Below are 19362 nucleotides of genomic sequence, written 5' to 3'. Positions count from 1 at the left end.
CCAGTAGAGTAATGTCAAACTTTATCTGGCTCATCCACAAGCACAGCATAATGGAAAAGCCCAACAACAGAGGAGCTTCATGAACAAGGAACCTGAAACTAACAATATCTGCAATTACTTCTGAAGTCTTCCAGTTGCTTATTGACCTTTGATTTCTTGTGTAATGCATCTATAATAAGAACATGGATCATTTTTCATTTTTATGTTTTCTGATAAGTTTTTATCCAATTTGGGATCTTGATTTCACAAATAATAGTCAACTGTTGTTTATTTGTACAGCACCATACAAACATGATATAGTAACCAGTTATGAAACAAGTAATAAGCATTTTTGTCAAATCCAGTCATCAAAATCATCAAGCAAATATACATCAAATATATTGATCAAAGAACTTCGTCCTTGAAGGCGGCGCAACGTCCCACCAATCAGCTGAATGGTTGCCATGGGAGATTAAAGGATTTCTCAAACATGCATGAAAGAATCAAGACGACACTCCAGGCATATTTTTGATAAGGGAATCACGTTATAACAAGATGTAAAGCTCAAGAAAGTTGATTTTTAATAATACTGCCCCTTTAAGAAAAAGAAAAAAGTAAAAACAAAGATATTCAATTACAACAATTTAATGTATTTAAAGGTGTTTTTACAAAGGGTCCTACAGTAGCATGTTTAGCTACTGCATGCTACTGTAGGCTTGTTGCTTGGGAAGATTAAAACAGACCCAGTATAGATTGTGTGTCTATTAAAAGGCTAACACAGAAACCATGTATGCATTCCTTCAAAGCAGATGTCAGAATCCCTGGCCTTTGACTACACCTTTAGCGATGAAACACATCCCTGTGTCGCGCAGCCAGTCAGATGCCGAATATGGACCTCATTACGTTTGAGAAGAAAAACAGTGTGACTCTCAGCCTGCTAGCTTGTAACGCCTCTGCAGCACACATGAGAGCCAGAGCCACGCAGAGCCAGAGCACCCAGGCCTGTTTCTCTTGCTAAGTACCAGCGTTCCTCTGAGACATCATGACGACCTCCACACAGATCTTTCCCGGAGCGCCGGAGCGGCAGAGACTCGGAGCCCAGGAGAGAAGGCTGAGTTACGATCTGATCCACTGAGACTGAATCCGGAGGGGAGGTGTTTTGGTGCTAATGGGATGTTGGGATGATCAACGTTCAGCTGTCACTTCCTTTCTTCAGCGTCGCCGTCACGACCGTTCACTGGAGCATGGTGAAAATTGGCAGCTTGGAGGCATGATATCAAGCTTCACTGAAAGTCATGTTTTCTCCTCATTCTGTCTCTGTTAGGAAATAGGGACACAGTTTGATTTGAAGACCTTGAAAGCAGTTGATGTGACTCCACCACAATAAGACATGTTTTTTTCTGTTTTTGACCTTTTGAACTTTGTCCTGCTTACTGTTCTTTACTGGTTGACGCAGTCACTTTCAGTGATCTACTCATACACTGATCAGTTAAAAGCTAATAGAGTGTTGGTTACACTTTTACTACCAAAATAACATGGATTATTCAAGCCATGAACTTAACTCTACCCCTGAAGGTGTGCTATGGCATCTGGCCCTAAAACGTTAACATCAAGTCCTGAAAGTTGTGATGTGGTTGTTCCTTGGATTGGAATAGTTGGTCCTGTTTTCCACAGATGACCAATTCAGTGAAAGTTTGTGAATTTGAAGGCAGACTATTTGCTCATCAATTCATTCCTGAACCATTTTTACTTTGTGTCAATGCAAAAATAATGGTCTGTTGTTCACAGTTCATCTTCTTTGTAGTGGGATGCACACAACAAGCCAAGGTCAAGTAAAAGTCATGACTGATCAGATCAGACTGCCCTCCCCTGAAGGACAGACTTCAACATAGGAACCCTGACCTTTGGTTGGTTGTTACCAAGACGATTGGTGGATTGGTTCGGAACCAAGTCGGTAGGTAGATAGCTTGACTGACTGGTTTATTCATCCCTTTGGGATTTTCCCTCATGAAAATTGTTTTCTAAGTCAATAAAATATTAAAACGTTAGCCAGACTGGCTGCTTGACCAACTGACTAACTAGTAAACAACTGGTCAAACTGAGATGCACTGTTTGTTTTGGACCCTTTCTAGAACTTTTTCAGCATTTTGAGCCACTGTATCAGACCACATGGGCCAACGTGTGCATCAGTGACTCTTGGCCAATCAACAGTCTCCCTTTGTTCACTCATAGTAGATACAGACCACTGCAGATTGGGAATGAACCATAAGGGCTGCGTTTCTGGAGATTCTCTAACCAAGCCGATCACAGTTTTGGTCCTCCTTAGATCTGCTCAAATTCTTATGTTTGCCTGTTACGTTCTTACGTTTGCTCAAATACTTTTGTTTCTAGCAAGACAAATGACTTATTGTCCAGGGACAACAGTGGACAAATAGCCTCTGGGCTAATTCTGGTACATTTACAAAAATGCTTATTGATGTGGATTGTCCCTACCAAATAAATTAAATGTAGAAACATGTTCCAACATTTAGACCATCAGAATTAGGAGCCAAAATGTTACAAAATTTTATTCACCTCTTGTCTTTAGTCCTATTGTTATGCCTGATCTGATCTGTGTGAGAATTGTGGCATGTTTGCTTTACAAAAACAGCTTTTAAACAGTTCCAGATAAATACCATCACTGTGATAATAAACAATGGTTTTTATGAGTGTTTGTGAGTCTCTTTTCAAGCCAATTAGCTTTCAGCTACAGCTAATCTGACGCTCAAACAATCCAGTGATAAGAAAATATAAATATCTTTAACTAGGCTGCTGTTGCACAGAGCTGAGTATATCCAATAAAGCTCCCAGTGTGTTACCACTGATGCTTTTATTAAAACCCACTTTGATAATTTCTTTTTTGTCTACATCATTCTTCTTGTACCACTCTCTCACTGTAGGCTTTTTTTTTGAGCCTCTATTTATTTCTGTCTCTGAGCATTCAGATAAGTGATTGTGAAACAGGCGTCGTTATATTTTCCAGTTCTTTGCAAACACAAAATCCAGCAGCCCTTGGCTAAGGAATAAATATTTCCACAGCGTTTTTTCCACTCCCACTCAACGAGGATAAACATGCACAACCGTTGCCTCCGTGGTGAGGAGTAATCTCAGCTTTGTCATCACTTTCCCAAATTGGTTTAGACGCATCATTTACATATGTTGATGCTTCTTTTCTTTTGTTTCTTTGCATTTTCATAAACTGGGATTTCTCATTCTGCCGTTTAGTTCTTACTAACACACTCTTAAGATCTTCACTGCCAGCCTCATGCCACTGTGACATGGGTAGAGATCTTGCCGAAACTTTCTTAATTTAGACATAGACCACATAACTAATGGCAAACATTTTCAAGATCTTACTGATGCTGGAAAAAAATATCTTTTTCCCAACAGAAGAGCTTCCACACTGAGAAGTTGTTGTCAACTTGACCTGTAGTTGTTTTGATGTGGTACGGTGCATTCACTGGTCAGAAAACCGATTTTTTTTTTTTTTGTTTCCAACAAGTCCACCGCCTCCGGTCCAAGATGGTCAAACTGAGAATCGGTTGATTTCTGAGTGCGACTCAGTGTTACCAAAGTAACCAACATTATTCATAGGTACAGCATTCAACAAGAGTAAACAACATCTGATGGAAAGAAGAAATCTGTGATGACACAAATTAATTCTATTTTAATGATACTAAGTATTTCAGCTCCCCAAGCTGAATTTTTATTTGAATATTTTAGATATGAGCTGTAAAACAAATGTGATGATAATGAAAGGCAATTCCTATGTTCTGCATTCAGAACTCTACGTAATGTAAGCGTATCAGTGGCTGTAATGCAACACATCTGACAAATCCTAAACGATCGTCCATTCTGATTAATCTCAATGTTTCTCATCTTTATAACTAAAGCTGTTCAATTTTCCACTTTCCCGTCAGCTTAGTCACATGACTAATGTTGAGTATCATGAAACCCCAAACGTAAGCAGACACAGAACAGAGAAAAGTCTGCGCATCTTCTCCAGCAGATGAAAACAAGTGTCAAATTAGATAAAAGCTAAGAGGAGCGGTTGCATAACGGAGTGTTTAGGGAAGCAGAGCGAGCCTCTGTGTTGTTGGTCCTGTCACACAGAAAAGAGACAAAAGAAAGAGAGGAAGAAGCTGCGACTCTTCCGTGGCACTCATCTCAGAGACTGTGCATGACACTCATCTGAATATTTCATACACCACTTCCTTTTTTTTTATATACCTGTGTAGGCACTCCTGGAGATTTCTTTCAGTATGCGTGACTCATCTGTTCTACAATATGTTAAGAGGACTGTTCTCCACTCTGCAGAGGAGACTTTCTCTCGTCTTCTCTCTCCCTGTAAACACTGACAGCTGACACTGTTTATCAGACGATATACCATCCAAAACAGGAAGTGGATGATAAATGTGTGTGTTTTTGAACGTTTGGAATGCAAAGTAGTTGTGGGAACAGCCGCGAGGGATGCTGGACATCTGAATGTGGCTCGTATCTTCAGATTCCCTCCTCTGTCCAAATCAAACACGGGGACCGGCAGCAACGCGGCAGAGCAACAGTAATCTCACTGGTATTTTCTACAACATAAAAATGTTTAATAAAAGAAGACTAAACGACATGTTTTATACATGTATTTATGACGTGTTTTTAGCCTGAGGCAAGTCGTCTGTGCGTACTGAGTAGACTAAGTATTGAACTATTCCATGTTTATTAGGTTTAATGACAGATATAAATCAGAGAAGTTAAGTCCACAGTTGAAGTCATATGTCAATGTTAGCATTAAACCCTAAAACTGCACAAATTGAAATTCCGAAAATAAATGTGCTTAATGGAAACATGATAATTTTGAAAACTCACTTTTTTTCAATGAAAGGTTTGTCTGCACTAAGCTGAGTTGGTTTTTTGGCTGTATAAAGCTACATGTATTCCGCCAAAATGCAATGGAAGCACTTTTTTCACATCACAAAAGTCTTGTGATCAACAGTCAGATGTTGCTACAGACCGAAACGTAGAAGAACGACAGGAAGTAGTAGGAGGATGACGGTTTGGTTTTGTTGTTTTTGGACGATGTGCAGCTGGCTCCACCAGAGCTCCCACAGCATCACACAGTTCATAAAAAGTTGTGTGTCATCCCAACTTTCCATAGCTCTTCTGTGAAATAGTCGACTACAATTTCCCAATACGCAGCATATGTAACCACTCCAAAGTAGGCGGGGCTTCCTGCTCTCAGTCTGCATCCATCGTTGACATTCTTTTTGATGACATATCTCGTGAAGAAGCTAATTCACGAAAACAAGAAAACTCAAGATTTGTTACAGCAAAAGAAAATACAGCTGTTCATAAAGAGCTAGCAGCACAGCATCGCACGTAGCTTATTGTTTTAAATTCACTACACTGCATTGTTTGGTCTGGTCTTATGTCAGTACCCTCTTTAGAAATATATTTACGAGGAAACATTGTTGACCTAAAATACTTACTTTCCTTATACTGAAAATCTTTTCTTCTTCAATGAAAGGTCTCCCCTTAATCTCTCCCAAGGTGAAAAGTACACAGATAATAAAGTGTGAGTTTTGAAGTCGTATTATGTTTTTAAAATCTTTGCACAGCAGAAAGGCGTAACCACCCTGCAGCTACTTTAGCTATTTCAAGTTAACAACTGTAAATTATTAGGATTAAGAAAACAGCCTGCGGGTGAGTCGGCGCTCGCTTTCAGCTCACACTCGAGTTTCTAAAGGTTTCTAAATGTACATTTGTGCTCAAGAAGAAGAAAAGCAGCTTCTGCTGAGCATTGACATGTTCCATACTGCTGAGTGTTTTATGAGAATTTGTGGCTTAGTTCTTTGATCTGTCATCCTCTGCTCTTTATTGAAGTTACGCAACAATAAATAGATGCAGTAAACACTTTCTGTCTTACATAGGTTGGGATAATAGTATTTTACCGTTGACATTATCCTATTGAGGCATTGTTGTGTGGTGATAGAGAAAACCTCTAACAGGTAAAGCTGATTTTCCTGTGGCTTTATCAAGCTCTGCATTAATAGAAGCTTACTGTCAGTTTCTAACATGACTGGAGGTAAAGACAATGGATAGACAGACCAAGTTTTCCATAATAAAGCTTAATTCTTTTTGGAAAATTACTTACTGCTGTATTATGATAAATAAATATGACATGAAAGGATTAATTAAAATTGTGAATGAGCATTGTTGTTGTTTTTTTTAAATCTGGATTCTTATTAAACATCTTGGCTCCCTTTATGACAGAACTATATAAGCTCTGTTGTGAGTTGAAAACCAAGGGGACAAAATGTAGTGGCATTTTTCTCTAGACAAATACATAGCATAACCAAGAATGAATGAGGAGCAACACTACTGAATAACGGCGTGTTGGATCAGTTGTTAAAGGTTGCAGCCACTGTTACTGGTGTATAAAAAACCTTAAAGACATAATGCTTAGCCTGCAGGGGGACCAAGAAAAGCCTGGTAGCCCACCAGGCTTTTTCTACACTGGGGGAAACTCTGTAGATAAGTTTTCCCAGACATCAACTGATCCAGGTTAGAAGAGAAGTCACTCTAAATTTTAAGTTGATGGATTACCTGGAGCACTGACAATGTTCACACCATTTAGCAAAGACAGTAGCTTTTTGGTCTTTGTGCTTCTGAACAAAAGAACTTTTGAACATCCTATTTGACATATTAACGTGGCGAATTTCAGAGACTAATTCTCTGCATGAATTTTTCTCCTTATTTAAGGCCAAACAGAGTGCTGGCTTTTCCATCGCTGCTGACGGATCACTAGATTCTTTTCTTATTAGACTTACGTGATAAGAAAAGAATCTCCTTTTCTTATGACACAGTGAGATTTCCTCCTAACTTCTTCTATTCTCCTCACACATTCTTTTATGAACTTGCAGACAAATACGTAAGGGTGACAGATGAAAGATTCTGCGAGAGCGGCTCCTGTTTTTGAATAACAAGCAACCACAGGGAGGTTGATGCGAGCCCATCGATCAGGAAGGGCGTGCCTGCGTGTTCTGCTTCCTGCTTATGAGTGTGATCGGCTTTACTTTGTTCTCCGGCAGCCAAACTCTGTCCTCATTAGTTCTGCATTTGTGTGTATTTGTTTGACAGAGAGTCGTTGTCTTGTTTTCTTCTTTTAACCCCGTTTTTTTTTTTTTTTCTTTTCTCCAAAGCAACAAATTGCAGCAAATCACAACATCACGCCGTGGGGGGAAGGGAAGGATTCACACTGATCTAAAGTGCTTTTTCATGTGAACAAGACAAATGAAATTCAATGGGAAGGCATATGAGAAAGATGTTTCCAATGCATCAGCAAAGTGACAAGCTCTTCTCTCCGGAAAGTGATATTTAATTCAATGATTTTGCAATCTAATGAAGGAAGACAAAGGTGTGAGTGCAAAAGATGAAGGTGCTATATCAATACATGGCTTAGCGACTCTGTGTGTGTGTGGATGTAAAGAGGAGGGGGGGTTTGTCACTGTCCCAACCCTGTTCAATCATTTTCGTTGTTCATTTCTCCCCCTACCTCCGGTGCTGTTAATGCCGCCGTGTAGAAATGAAAAATGCATTAATGAATATGGCTGACAGTGACAGTGCATTGACTGATGACGGAATGAACAAGCTCATTATTAAAGGTCTTATCACCTCTCAACAGATGCAGCTCCACACACGCCAACAGGGAGAGGGAAGGACCTCACATTTTGTTCTCTGCATTCATTTGTCATCGTAATCAACATCCTCCATGAGAAGTTGTACAAGGATCTTCTGAAGGTCAAGGTCACCTGAAGTAGCAAGAGCTCAAAGTCAGTAGGATGGCATTGAGGTCAGGGAACAGCTGAGGTTTAAAAAAAGGGGGTTTTAGCTACGGATTGTCTCAGACTGGAGTTTTTGTTTCAGAGAACAGATTCCAATTTTTGGCCAATTCATGAGTTCAATTTAATAATTGAACTTGCTCGAAACGTCTGGAGTCGTAAAGCAGCGGGGCCCAAAGTGGGTCCTGGAGGGCCGGCATCCTGCATGTTTTAGTTCTCTCCCTGGTTTAACGCACCTGGATGATGGCTCATTAGAAGGCCTAAGAAGAACATTGACATGCTGAAAAGGTTGTTACTACAACCAGGTAGAAAACTAAAACATGCAGGATCATCGGCCCTCCAGGACCCACTTGGGGCCCCACTGTCATAAAGTAACCTAACAAATTTAATCCGTATTAAATGTGGTGGTCACTCACCAGTGGTGATTTCAAAGTGAATATAAATGAATTAAATGCGTTTTAGACCTAATAAAAATGATATTAACTGGTCAAACATCTTTGTTTCATCAAACAGATAATGCTGTTTCTGCTGTTAATTTTCGTTACAGAAAATTGTCAGTCTTGGTATGGTCATCCAACTCGGGTGAATTTAGTTTAGAAAGCTATTATAATGTCTTGACAAGGTGTCAAATTATTACTAAATTTCATTGTTTTGTTAGGCTTACATTAGCATTCTTTGTTTCTGTTTTGATATGACTTGTTGATGGTTTAGTTTGTTGTTTCCAGTTAAGGTGCCTTCACATCAGTCCTGTTTAGTCCACTTTAATCAAACTCTAGTTTCTTTACCAAGAAAGTATAATTAGTTTGGGAAGGTGTGAATGTGCAATCAAACTCTAAAGCGGATCAAAACAGCAAACTCTGGTTCGCCTAAAAACTTATTTCGATTAAGGTGAATTCTGGTGCGGTTCAAATGCATATGACAATTCAAGCGGGCCAGAGACGGCTCCAAAACCAGGAAGCGATTTTTAGAGCAGGGCATTCCAGCATTACAAGGAGAAATGCCAGAGACAAAAGAGGAATCCTGCAATAGCTAAAATCTGTAGCTGCTCCAGCTACATTTTGTGAAGAAGGAAGTTGCGCCCAAGAAGACAGCAGGTTCTCACCTGATAGTCTGCTTCAATTTCACACTGCACCGTGTCAAACAAACCACACACCCTTAAAGTCAGCCTTGCATATACCACTTAGTGATAGACAAATGAAGATAAAAAAGTTTATTTGCGGTTCTGACCTTGTACCTGGAGGTTTGATGAAACAAAGGTCATTGTTTGGCCAGTTGATGTTTTTGCCTGTTAGTTTTTATTAGGTCTTCATCTCATTTCATTCATTTATACTTTTCAAATCATTGATATCAAAATTTCACCTTATCAACACTAAAGTCAACCAAAGCACCGTCCTTGAAGCATCTACTGCATTTTGAGAGCCAACGGCTGAGTGGGAAGAAGCAGTCATGTAGAGGATTAGGCTGAAATGTTACTTAGTGGTTCTGTATTAGTTTTAAACGTACTTTTAATTATTACTCCTGTCTCTTTTGAGTAGAAACTCTTCAGTTGTGTTTCTGATTCAGTCTTGACAGATTTTTACTCTTCACTGAGAAAACGGTAGCTCTCTGGGAGAGCTCAGTCGTCCACAGGTAGCGCAGAGATAATTAGCTAAATCTCTATGGGTAGTTTGGGCCCCTCCGGCCCCCGCGATGGAAATAAATCAAGTTTCCGTCCGTCCTGTCAGTGGGACCAGCAGCGGTTAGGTAAGAGTCCCCTTCCTTTATTTGAATCGACTAATTAGACTCAGAAACCACACAGTATTTCTTCCAGCTGAAGCCCGAAACGTTGCTGATACAAGCTGTGCTCCTGAAGGATGCAAATCGTGTGTGTCCACATGTGGCTCGTTGTGTCCCTCAGTCTCCAGTTCTCAGTGTTTTTTTCCCTTTCAGTCGTGTCCTTTTCTTTTCACATCCTTTTGAAATCTCCCCCATGTCATTACAGAGCTAGCTCTGGGGGTCTTTTAGCCAGCAACACGGTAAAAGAACTCTGGGGTCAATTTGATACTTTGAGGAACGTTTAGCTTTTTTTTTTTCATTGACACTCATCAGCAGCCTCAGATTGCTCTTACAGGATTAATGGCATTTCTGTTTGATACAATGAGGTTTTTTTTTTTTTTTTTTTTTAAATATGAGCTTGTATTCATAGGCACCTGAACAATGCTCTGCCAGACTGACACGTTTCCTCTCCCTCACAGTACAAAAAGAGGCTATTTCACAGTTGGCATGATACAGCTAGCATAATGCATTATTTAAGACAAAAACATCCAATCATCATGAGGGGATTTCAATCTTGGCTGCATCTTTTCTGCATCTGCGTAGTCTTTGTTCGGCTTCTCTCCAACCTTCAGAGACATGTAAGTTAGCACACCCGTTACCTCTGGTGAAAGACTTTATGTTTGTAACCTTTGTTGTTTTTAGGTTTGAAACGCTAGCTTAAGGATGTTTTTCCTTCTCCATCATGTTTGCGTTGTGTAACTCATCAGTTCCTAATGTCTAGTAGTCTACCAGAGTCACAAGAAGATACGGTGACAAAGTATTTACAACAGGCCACAATCCGGAACGCTCCATCAGATACTTAGAAACTTAGGTAAGGTGCAGTGAGGACGTGGCTGTATGAGGATAGTGTGTCGATTTTTGAATTTCCCCCAATCTCTCTTTAGTTTCTTCAGACTGCTGCGCTTAGGTTAAGAAAGATTGACGTTGACCGGACATATTCAAAGGTCTTATTTATTTTTCACTGTTATGAGCTTTTTTGTTCTAAAGAAATTTGTTCAACTTGCGACACAAAACTTTCATCATTCAGTCATTACCAACCCTATAAACTCTGGGTTGCTTCACACTGTTTCTGCTGTCTAAAGTCTTGAACGTGCCTCCTGCTTTCAGTGTTTTATCTCTATAAGTTTGAACTCACCAGACCATTAAACCTTTCCATCTCGACTCCTGTTTGACCACGGAGTCAGCTGGAAACGTTGGTCGCTTTTCTTCCAGCGGCTTTTTGTTCACACCGAACACAAGTCACGACTTCTGAGTTACATTTTAAACTCTGAACAACCGGGGCTGTTTGGATTTCTTCACATATATATTTTTGCCCAATTTTCCCACTTGAACATGCATTTTTAATGCAGGCAACATTTTAGTATTGAGGGTATTTTCCTCAACTAAAATTGCCTCCTTATTCGTCAAGCTGAACATTTGGGTATTTGACTCTTTCCTTGGAAAGCCCTCCCACATAAACCAGTCTAGAAGTTCTCGTCAGGTAAATGTGTACACTTGGCGCCCATCACGTCCAAACTCATCAAAAGTTGATGCTTGTAGCGCTCTCTGCTCCCTTCATAGCCCTTCATTTTTAATTTATGCTGGTAATCATCAAGCTTAATGTACAGTGCAAGGGGGAGTACTTCTCCTGCCGTTGAGGCGTCGTTCCTCTGTGGTCCTGCTCCGCAGCAGATGGTGTCTCTGATACAAAGCGTATTATGCATCTTTCACCTTAATATTTACTCCAGGGTCGCATTAAGCCAATTGATCTCTCGCAAATCTGCTGTGGACGGTGAGTTGCAGATTCCTGGAGCTCTAGATCTTTCCGAAGAGTATTCTAGCACTGACAGTCGAGCCAAACTTTTGCCGTTTTCTTCTTTGTTTTTGGTGAGACTTTTATTTTCCAACCCTGATGACGCCTTCATTGTTTTAGATGAAGGAATGCTAGTAGTTTTGTTATCTGTTATCTTAACAACAGAACAATTTCAGAGCAGGTGTTGGAATGAATGAACAGACTGACTTCAGTGTGATGGTAATCAAATAAACAGGTAGGTTAAAAGTGGTCAAAAAAAATTTTTTTTAAGGAATGTGAAAGTGAAAAAAGCAGATCCCCGGTGTTTAAATGAGGGCAAATGCTGCAAATGCAACAGATATTTCTATGGAAGTAAAATTTAAACTCGGATAGCATTAAAAAAAAAAGTGGTTTGACAGAGCCACTCTCCTTAGATCAGCATGGGAAAGTATAAGACAGGGTTTGCTTTAATCTACCCACGGCACCTGGTGAGCTTGAAATGATCAGATCAGGATGATTCAGATAGCATCAAAGTCTCCTTAAGTCACAGAGGGGGTTACTCAAATGACTTTCCAACAATCGAAACTTTCCACGCACACACACATTTCTTTAATATCCGACGACGTGTTGGCTCTCGCACTCTGAGGCACCTTGAAGTTCACAAAAATACCAGATTTCCATCCCCTGTAATAACTGCGGAGGGAGATAAGCGCTTGGACAAACTTTTACCGTCTGTGATTATCGCTCCAACTGACCTGATGAGGCGGGCTGGGAGGAAGGACACGGACCAGGAGAGGTCAAACTTTATGTGAAACTCCACGTTCAATGGAGCAACACGACATCGAAACAATTCAGTCTGGTCAGGATGATTGTTTACAAAGTGAAAATATGTTTTCAGTCACAATAATTTTAAATGACTACATCAAACTTTATGCCACGAGGGCCAAGAATTGTCATTTTGTTTTTTGTTTTTTATATTAAAAAATAAATGTCTTTCTCCACTGTTTTTTGTCTGCTCACCAGTAAACCAAACCTGCTAGATTTTAGTGAAATGAGCAAATTAGTCAGAAAAGGGATTTGTGTCATTGCACCATTGGCAGTGAAGGTGGGGTGAGTTTATTATGTTTAAATTCAGTTTAAAAAAACAACAACTTCATCACAAAGAGAAATTGAATGTTATATCTCATCAGGTATTTATTTAAAAAGTCGTTGTGGACGGAGATGTTGCTGGAAGGAAGGTGATCTGGTAGCAGTCAGCCTTGCTTTAAATCTGAACCGTTTTCCTCCAGGATTTGAGATCATAGTTCAGGTATTATTTGAGCTTTTGAGATGCTAGCCAGCTGCTCCCAGTTGTAAAACAGGTAACCTTGTTGCCACGGTTACACATCGTAACGGTCCGAAAGCGAAAAAAAAAAAAGTGAGAGCAAAAATCCTTCCGGCTGCCCAGCATCCAAAACCAGAGGGAGCAAATGTTCAAACATTCAGGGAAGCATCTGAAAAACTCATGAGATAAAGTTAAAAAAAGAACAAACCAGAAATAATACATACAGACACTCCAACATGACTGGAGTAATTCTGGAACGTTTGTGGTTTTGTTTCCTGTAGAATTCAAATAAATGAAAAAAAAAACTTGATTAATGGATGAGGAATAATTTGTTTTACCTAAACACTTTTTTTAGGATTTTGTTTGTGAAAATATCCACCTAATAGGCCAACATAAATTAATAAATTATTTAAATGAATCCATCTGCATCAACAGCTTGCGATTTTGCATAAAAGTCATTGAAAGATTGAACAACAGCCAATCAAAACTCTGTAAAGGCCAAATTTAGAACTCAAAAGTTTGGTTTATCAAATGTAAATATCTTCCAATAACTACAACAAAATGGCTGATGAGCTTCAAAACAACAATCAGAAAACTGATTTCTACAAAATAATGATGATTTTTAGTGATTGCATAAATATCAATTCTTTCTATAATAGAGTTTTCTTAAGAGTGTAGAGTTTTAATCTTGGCTCCACCTGCTATGTGGGATACCTCAGGGCTCAGTATTAGGACCTGTTCTCTTTCTTTTTTATATTTTCCTTTTTGGCCAAATAAGAAGTAAATTTTCACGTCTCATAATTTCTCTGCTGATGACATTCAGCTGCATTCTTCCTTCAGATCTTCTGAATATCGAAAGTTGTCGTCAGTGACTGCGACAAAATGGAAATCTTAATTATCCGTCATTACAGTCAAATAACTGAAATGAGGCGACACCTTGACCAAGTCACAGAAACACTGGCATTATTTTGGATTCTGCCATGTCAACGCATCGCCATTAACCATCAGGATTAATTACGGTACAGCTACTGTGCATTTACAGTAAACGACTGGCGTCTATAGCTGCCAGTATTTGACTGTAAATTTACAGGATTATTTCTTAGAGTGTGGTCGTATTCATCATAAGGGATCTTTGGGCTGCACAAGGTCTGGTTCCTCACCTAGGACCCGTCTGCATCGGGTGGCCTTACCAGAGGCATGAAGCCCCGACAGCATAACTCCCAGGATCAGTGGGATGCTCAAACCCCCCCCTACCATGATAAGGTGGCAGCCCATGGGGGGGATGTGTATGTGTGTATATTTAGTAACCAAGAAAGAAAGAAAATGAGAGAGTGGAAGAAAGTTGTTTTTTAACATGAGGAATCGAGCACAATGTGGTGGTGAGCATATTCTGACTTTTGGTCCACTTGTGAAGTGAAATGTATTTTTTAGTTGTTTTTAAAAAAATTTTTAGGTTCTAATAAAGTTTTTTAGGTTCTAATAAAGTTTTTAGGCCGTTATTGGTTGAAGAGGAAATTGGGGGGAGGGAGAAGGGAGTGACATGCAGCAGATTCCCCAGGACTGGGAATTAAACCCAGGTTGACAAACAAAACCTATAAGTAACATCCTAAACAGCTTTAACCAGCTTTTTTTAAGCTGGTTTAATAAAAAAAACTGAATTATTTCAGTTTTTTTTTTTCCTCTTTTTTTTACAAGCAGACACCACATAAGCTCAACAACACAAAGTATTCATCTAAGAATCGATTTCCTCCTGTAATGGAAATGATTTCTGATTAAGTTCTCTATTTTCATACGTTCATGGATTGTTCTTCTTTTTTCCCTTTTCTACACGGTTTTCATGTTAAATTGCATCCTGGACCTTCTGGTCACAAGACGACCACTCTACCCTCAGAGCCACAGCCGCCCTAAAAAACCTGCTTGATCCTTTTGCTAATCTTTTTTAAAATGCAGATTTAAAAAGTGTAACAAGCTACAATTCAGTGCAATTTAATATGAGAAGTGAGTAGAAAAGGTAAACTAAAGGACAAACCATAAAAGCACAAGTACAGTGAAAATAAACAGAAATCATTACTATTAAAAGAAGAAACTTTAATTCTTAAATCAATTCGCCGAGTGTTGGTCCGGCTTCCACTCAAACAGCAGAGAGAAAAGGGCTAACGGCTAATTCAACTCATTTTACAAGTTTAACAAATAAACTCAAAATAATATGTTTGGAGTTTCTCAAACTCTTTTGGGGCAATTTACAGTGACCAACTGACCTGACCGACATGTTTTGGGAGATGTGGGGGGAAACCGGAGCACCCGGAGAAAACCCATGCAAACACAGGGAGAACATGGAAACTCCACACAGACCGCCTCTGTGAAGGCTGCCCGTGTTTTTTTCAATTGGTTTTTCCAACAGGATTGAAAAGCTGAAATTTCCAGTAAAATACTGGTGTCTACAGACACCAGATTTTGTTTTTTTTCCTTTTTTGTTTTTACTGTTTTTCTGAAAGAACGGTAAAAAAAAAAAAAAAACCTACTGGCAGCTATAGACGCCAGAAGTTTACTGTTCTTTCACAGTATCTATATCATACTTTCATTGACGGTAAACAGCAGCCTTGTGAACAATCAGTCTCTTATTTTCCTCCATTTTATTTTGTTAGCACTCTTCATGGGCTTAAAGTTGGTCAATGTCCCATTTACAGCTGATTATTTTTACCTGAAAAACCTATTTTTGCCGGTTGGTCTTTTCAAATTAACACGTTGATGTCAATAAATCTTGTTGCAAAAGTTGAGCACAGCAACAGCAGCTTGTCCAATCATCATACGCAGTATTCAGTCGTGAACAAACTCACAAAAGTTTTACTGCAATTAAGTTATCTTCCTAAAACTGTTTACTTCAGATCTTGGTGAACCTTTATAACACTGACAGTCTAGCCACTCACATGCAAGCATGGATGTAAAATCAAACCAGCAGCAGGCTGTGATTTTTAACTCCAGTAAAAATTACAGCCGTTTTTATGATGCTGGCAGCCAGAAGTGAAAACCTATCTTGTCAATATCATGTGATTGCTGCCCACCTTCTCACATTCAGATGGTAGTATGGGTTAACAAAAAGTCCCAAACTCTTGCATTTGCTTTTTGTGTATATATATATATATATATATATATATATATATATATATATAATGTGTAACTTTAAAAAGTATTCACGTTCCAACCTGGACATATTATCCGACATGAACATTTTTTGAGTAACAATCATGTTACTTTGTAAAAGCGCAAATAAAAAGAATGTAAAGTAAACCAAAGACTACAACTAAGACACTTACATTTTAAGGCATGTTGAATTTGACGTTACAATACGTCATCAAAATACGTAGTATTTATTGATTTGTTTATTTTAAGTTCTGTTTCAATGCACTGGGTACGTGGAACAAAAGCGATGAGGAAATGGTGACAAAGCAAGGAGAACATGGCGGTAGGTGGAGTGCTGGGACAGTGGGGGGTGGGGGGGGGGCTATAGGTGAAGGGTTGTCTCATTAATCTTAAAAGGGCACGGCGTAACTTTCAGAATGCAAATGAAACCATCAATCTTGTCAGGGAGATAGAGAGATGGAGAGGGTTACCTGGGAAGAGGATGGAAGGGAAAAGAAGAATAATGCAATCCTCCGTGTGCCTTCATGTCACATCATAAAAGTCTCATAAAGGGTGTTTCATCCAAAAACGAGAAACTGAAGTTTAACTGAAAGTCAACGTTTAAGAAGCGAGAGAGAGAGAACTCTCTACTCTGACATAAAAACCTAATTGTTATCAAATTAAGACAAAAACAACAGAATCCTCCATTTGAGCAACAATTATTCGGCTTGTTGTGGATCCAAACTGCTGCATCTCGTTGCTTCCCACGGCCACAAATTCAGATATTTCTATTGAACATAGTTATTTCCTTTCTATAGATATATTTCTGCTTGTCGGGTTGATCCTATCCGACATGTCAGAATGTCCTTGGGTTAAATATTGAATCTCTCAGTAAATACTCCAGCACCTGACAAAGCTGCTTCCTGCCAGCTGTCTGTAAATTCAAAAGTGTCGAGCAAAAAAGGCTGAACCTAAAACACAACGCAGCCCATTTCTGCCTCTACATTTATCATCACCATACGTCAGCTACGCACCAGCTGATTAAAAAAGTTCACCTCTCATTCTTAAACATCAAGTGTCTTGCAAAAGTGTTAAATATTTTTTGAACCTTTTCACATTTTTTTCATGCAACAACCTACGAACTTAAAGGTATTTTAATTAGGAGTGGGTAATTGTTGTATCGTTTATGTTTTGTGTCAAATTTCTTGCCAATTTACATTGTTTTGAGTCTTGAGAATTTTTCTTGCGTTACTGTTCCATTACCATTATGCGACTTGAAATGGTCTCGAAACAACAATATTATTGTTTATCGCAATAATGTCTGGGACAGTTTATCGTCCAGCAAAATGTATCATGCCAGTCCTGGTCTGTTTTATGATTATTATCATTGTATTTTTGTCACAATTCTTCACTTTACTGTCATTTATAACTAAAATAGACATCAGAAATACATTAAATGTTATTCCTTTCTACTTGTCTTGTCTGTCAAGGTGTGTGTTGTTGCCTTTCTTGGCCAGATCACCCCTTGTGAACAAAGTCTTGATCTTGATGGGTTTTTATGTGGCTAAAGGTTTAATAAATATGTAAAGAAGAATGTTATTTTCATAAGATTTGAATATTGAAACCCCATTAGCCTGAAACTGTTGCACACTCGTATCAATCACCTGTCCTCTTGGTCTCTTTCAGCGCTGCAGACGACTCAACCTCCCAAAGTCCTTTTCCCTCCAGAGAGACAAGACACTGTGATAGAAGTCACGCCCGGTAAGGAGGAACCTTTTCACTTTGTGCCGCCTTCAGTTTTGGAAGAAAATCTTTGGTGCAAAATTATAACTTAACAATTGATTTATCAGCGGTTCATAAAAAGAGGGAGTAGTACCGTGTCATGATGCTGCAATAATAACTGTGCCCTTTACGAACTGAGCGGAGCGTCGGGCTGAAATATTTCTAAGTGCTGTATGTGAGTACATCAGCTTTTCCAGGAGCTTCTAATAATGAGGTCATGAAGGAAGGGGGTGGCAGAAGTCTCAAGGTGATTTAGTGGAAGAAATGTGAAGAGGCAAGTCGGGTCAGCCGGGACCTGGACAAAAACAACAATCAGGACGGCGTGTGAAACTGTTTATATGGATGTATTTTGTTGGTTTGAAATGTAGGTGGAATTAATCTCCAGAGATCATAGTGAACTATAGCCAAGGTGTGATACTGAGGGGATCAGGGTCACTGTGATTATGAAACGTATTCAACCCTTTTCGATGGTTTTCCCCTAGACCAATAAATCATAGATCAATAAAAGCTTTTATTGACAACAAATTACAAAAAAAAAATATCTTTAACATCAATCAGAAAACTGATTTCTACAAAATAATGTTGATTTTTAGTGATTGCATAAATACCCATCCATTCTAGATGAATGTTTTTAAGAGTGTAGAGGTTTGGTCTTGGCTCCACCTGCTATGTGTGGTACCTCAGGGCTCAGTATTCGGACCTCGTCTCTTCTTCATTTTGTCCCTCTTGGCCAAAAGGGAATATTTGACAAATATTTTCTCAAACAGTCATAACCCACGTGTTTTATTTAACACCATTGACTCTGTGCTTAATATTCCACAGAATGCCTGTTTGGAAGCTTCTCCTGACATGTGTGATAATTTTCTGTTTCTTTATTGAAAAGGTTGGTTTTACCAGGGCTCTTATCACAGCTCGTGACTCTGACCCCTCTGTTTCGGTCCCTTGCTCTGCTGCTTTCACTCAGTTTGAGCCTGTGACTGTCTCACTTTTAGAGGACGTGGTTGGCCACATTAAACCATCAGGTTCCCCCCGTGATCCTGTCCCTCCACGACTTTTTGAAAATATTTTATCCAGCATAGGCCAGCCTGTTCATGCAATTATAAATAGCAGTCTGTCCTCAGGTGTGGTCCCTGCTAGTTTTAAACATGCAGTAGTGCAACCACTGCTTAAAAATCCTGGCCTTGATCAAACTGTTCTGGCTAATTATCGGCCTATTTCCAAGCTGCCTTTTCTTTCTAAGGTTTTAGAAAAAATTGTGTACTGTCAGCTGAAAGGTTTTAGATGACAATGGCATTCTGGAGGTTTTTCACTCAGATTTTAAAACTCTTCATAGCACAGAATCTGCTTTAATAAGAGTTTTTAATGACATCCTCCTTACATGTGATTCTGGTAATCATGTTCTGATTTTACTTAACCTAACTGCTGCCTTTGATACAGTAGACCACGACATTTTAATATCGCGATTACAGCATATTGCAGGTATTGGTGGCAATGTTCTTAAATGGTTCCGGTCTTACCTGGAGGACAGAACATTTTCTGTGAATATTAGAGACTCTGAATCATCTGCTGCTTCAATGCCTTATGGTGTCCCACAGGGTTCAATTCTGGGCCCACTGCTTTTCTCTCTGTATTTACTGCCTCTGGGTTCTGTCCTCAGGAAACATGGGATTTCATTTCATTGTTACGCTGATGATTGCCAG

The 19362-nt window shown here is 39.2% G+C and overlaps 1 protein-coding gene across 1 annotated transcript in view; it reads left to right on the top strand.

The window, feature by feature from the left end:
* LOC106959508 (X-linked interleukin-1 receptor accessory protein-like 2) overlaps positions 1 to 17730 on the top strand; it is a 73592-nt gene extending 55862 nt beyond the window's left edge. The window contains exon 5 of the mRNA XM_015052128.1: positions 17567 to 17730. Within this exon, the coding sequence (XP_014907614.1) occupies positions 17567 to 17715 (149 nt within the window). The 3' untranslated portion in view covers positions 17716 to 17730. The remainder of the gene's footprint in view (positions 1 to 17566) is intronic.
* Positions 17731 to 19362: the final 1632 nt, after the last annotated feature.

The sequence above is a fragment of the Poecilia latipinna genome, unplaced genomic scaffold (assembly GCF_001443285.1).
Source record: "Poecilia latipinna isolate Pla-1442-1.1 unplaced genomic scaffold, P_latipinna-1.0 Scaffold1088, whole genome shotgun sequence".
Lineage (NCBI taxonomy): Eukaryota > Metazoa > Chordata > Actinopteri > Cyprinodontiformes > Poeciliidae > Poecilia > Poecilia latipinna.
Note: the sequence above shows the minus strand (reverse complement) of the source record. Positions and strands in the feature narration are given on the sequence as shown.